The sequence below is a fragment of the Corvus brachyrhynchos genome, unplaced genomic scaffold (assembly GCF_000691975.1).
Source record: "Corvus brachyrhynchos isolate BGI_N302 unplaced genomic scaffold, ASM69197v1 scaffold148, whole genome shotgun sequence".
NCBI classification, from domain to species: domain Eukaryota; kingdom Metazoa; phylum Chordata; class Aves; order Passeriformes; family Corvidae; genus Corvus; species Corvus brachyrhynchos.
Genome location: NW_008239785.1, coordinates 3,271,997 through 3,272,356, shown reverse-complemented (window position 1 = coordinate 3,272,356; position 360 = coordinate 3,271,997). Strand labels below are relative to the sequence as shown.

At 59.4% G+C, this 360-nt stretch overlaps 1 protein-coding gene across 1 annotated transcript in view; it reads right to left on the bottom strand.

The window, feature by feature from the left end:
- The window catches only part of FDXR (ferredoxin reductase), a gene marked incomplete at its 5' end in the record, with an annotated part of 9,372 nt that extends 9,017 nt beyond the window's left edge, over positions 1–355 (bottom strand). Inside the window, one exon of the mRNA XM_008640650.2 lies at positions 320–355. Within this exon, the coding sequence (XP_008638872.1) occupies positions 320–355 (36 nt within the window). The remainder of the gene's footprint in view (positions 1–319) is intronic.
- Between the last annotated feature and the right edge of the window lie 5 nt (positions 356–360).

Below are 360 nucleotides of genomic sequence, written 5' to 3'. Positions count from 1 at the left end.
CTGGGTGACAACAGCTCTGAGAGAGGCAGATTCCTGGTGATTACTTGATTCTAGAAAAATCACCTGGAATGAACTCGCAGCAACCAACCTAAATCCTGAATGGATGGGCCAGGCACAGGGCAGGGATGAAAGCAGCGCTACCTACCCCAACCAAAGAGGCCCAGGAGGACCTTGTGGCGTCTGGGCTGTCCCAAGCAGCCCCACAACAACACAGACCTGGCTGGAGCAGGGCCAGGAGCCCACTAAACCACCCCACAACCTGCCGAGAGCCAGGCAGCACAGAGATGCCTCCCTCGGTGCCCAGGTCCCATCCCGGTACCTTGAGGATGTGCTGAGCCGTGTAGAAGCCGGCGGGGCCGC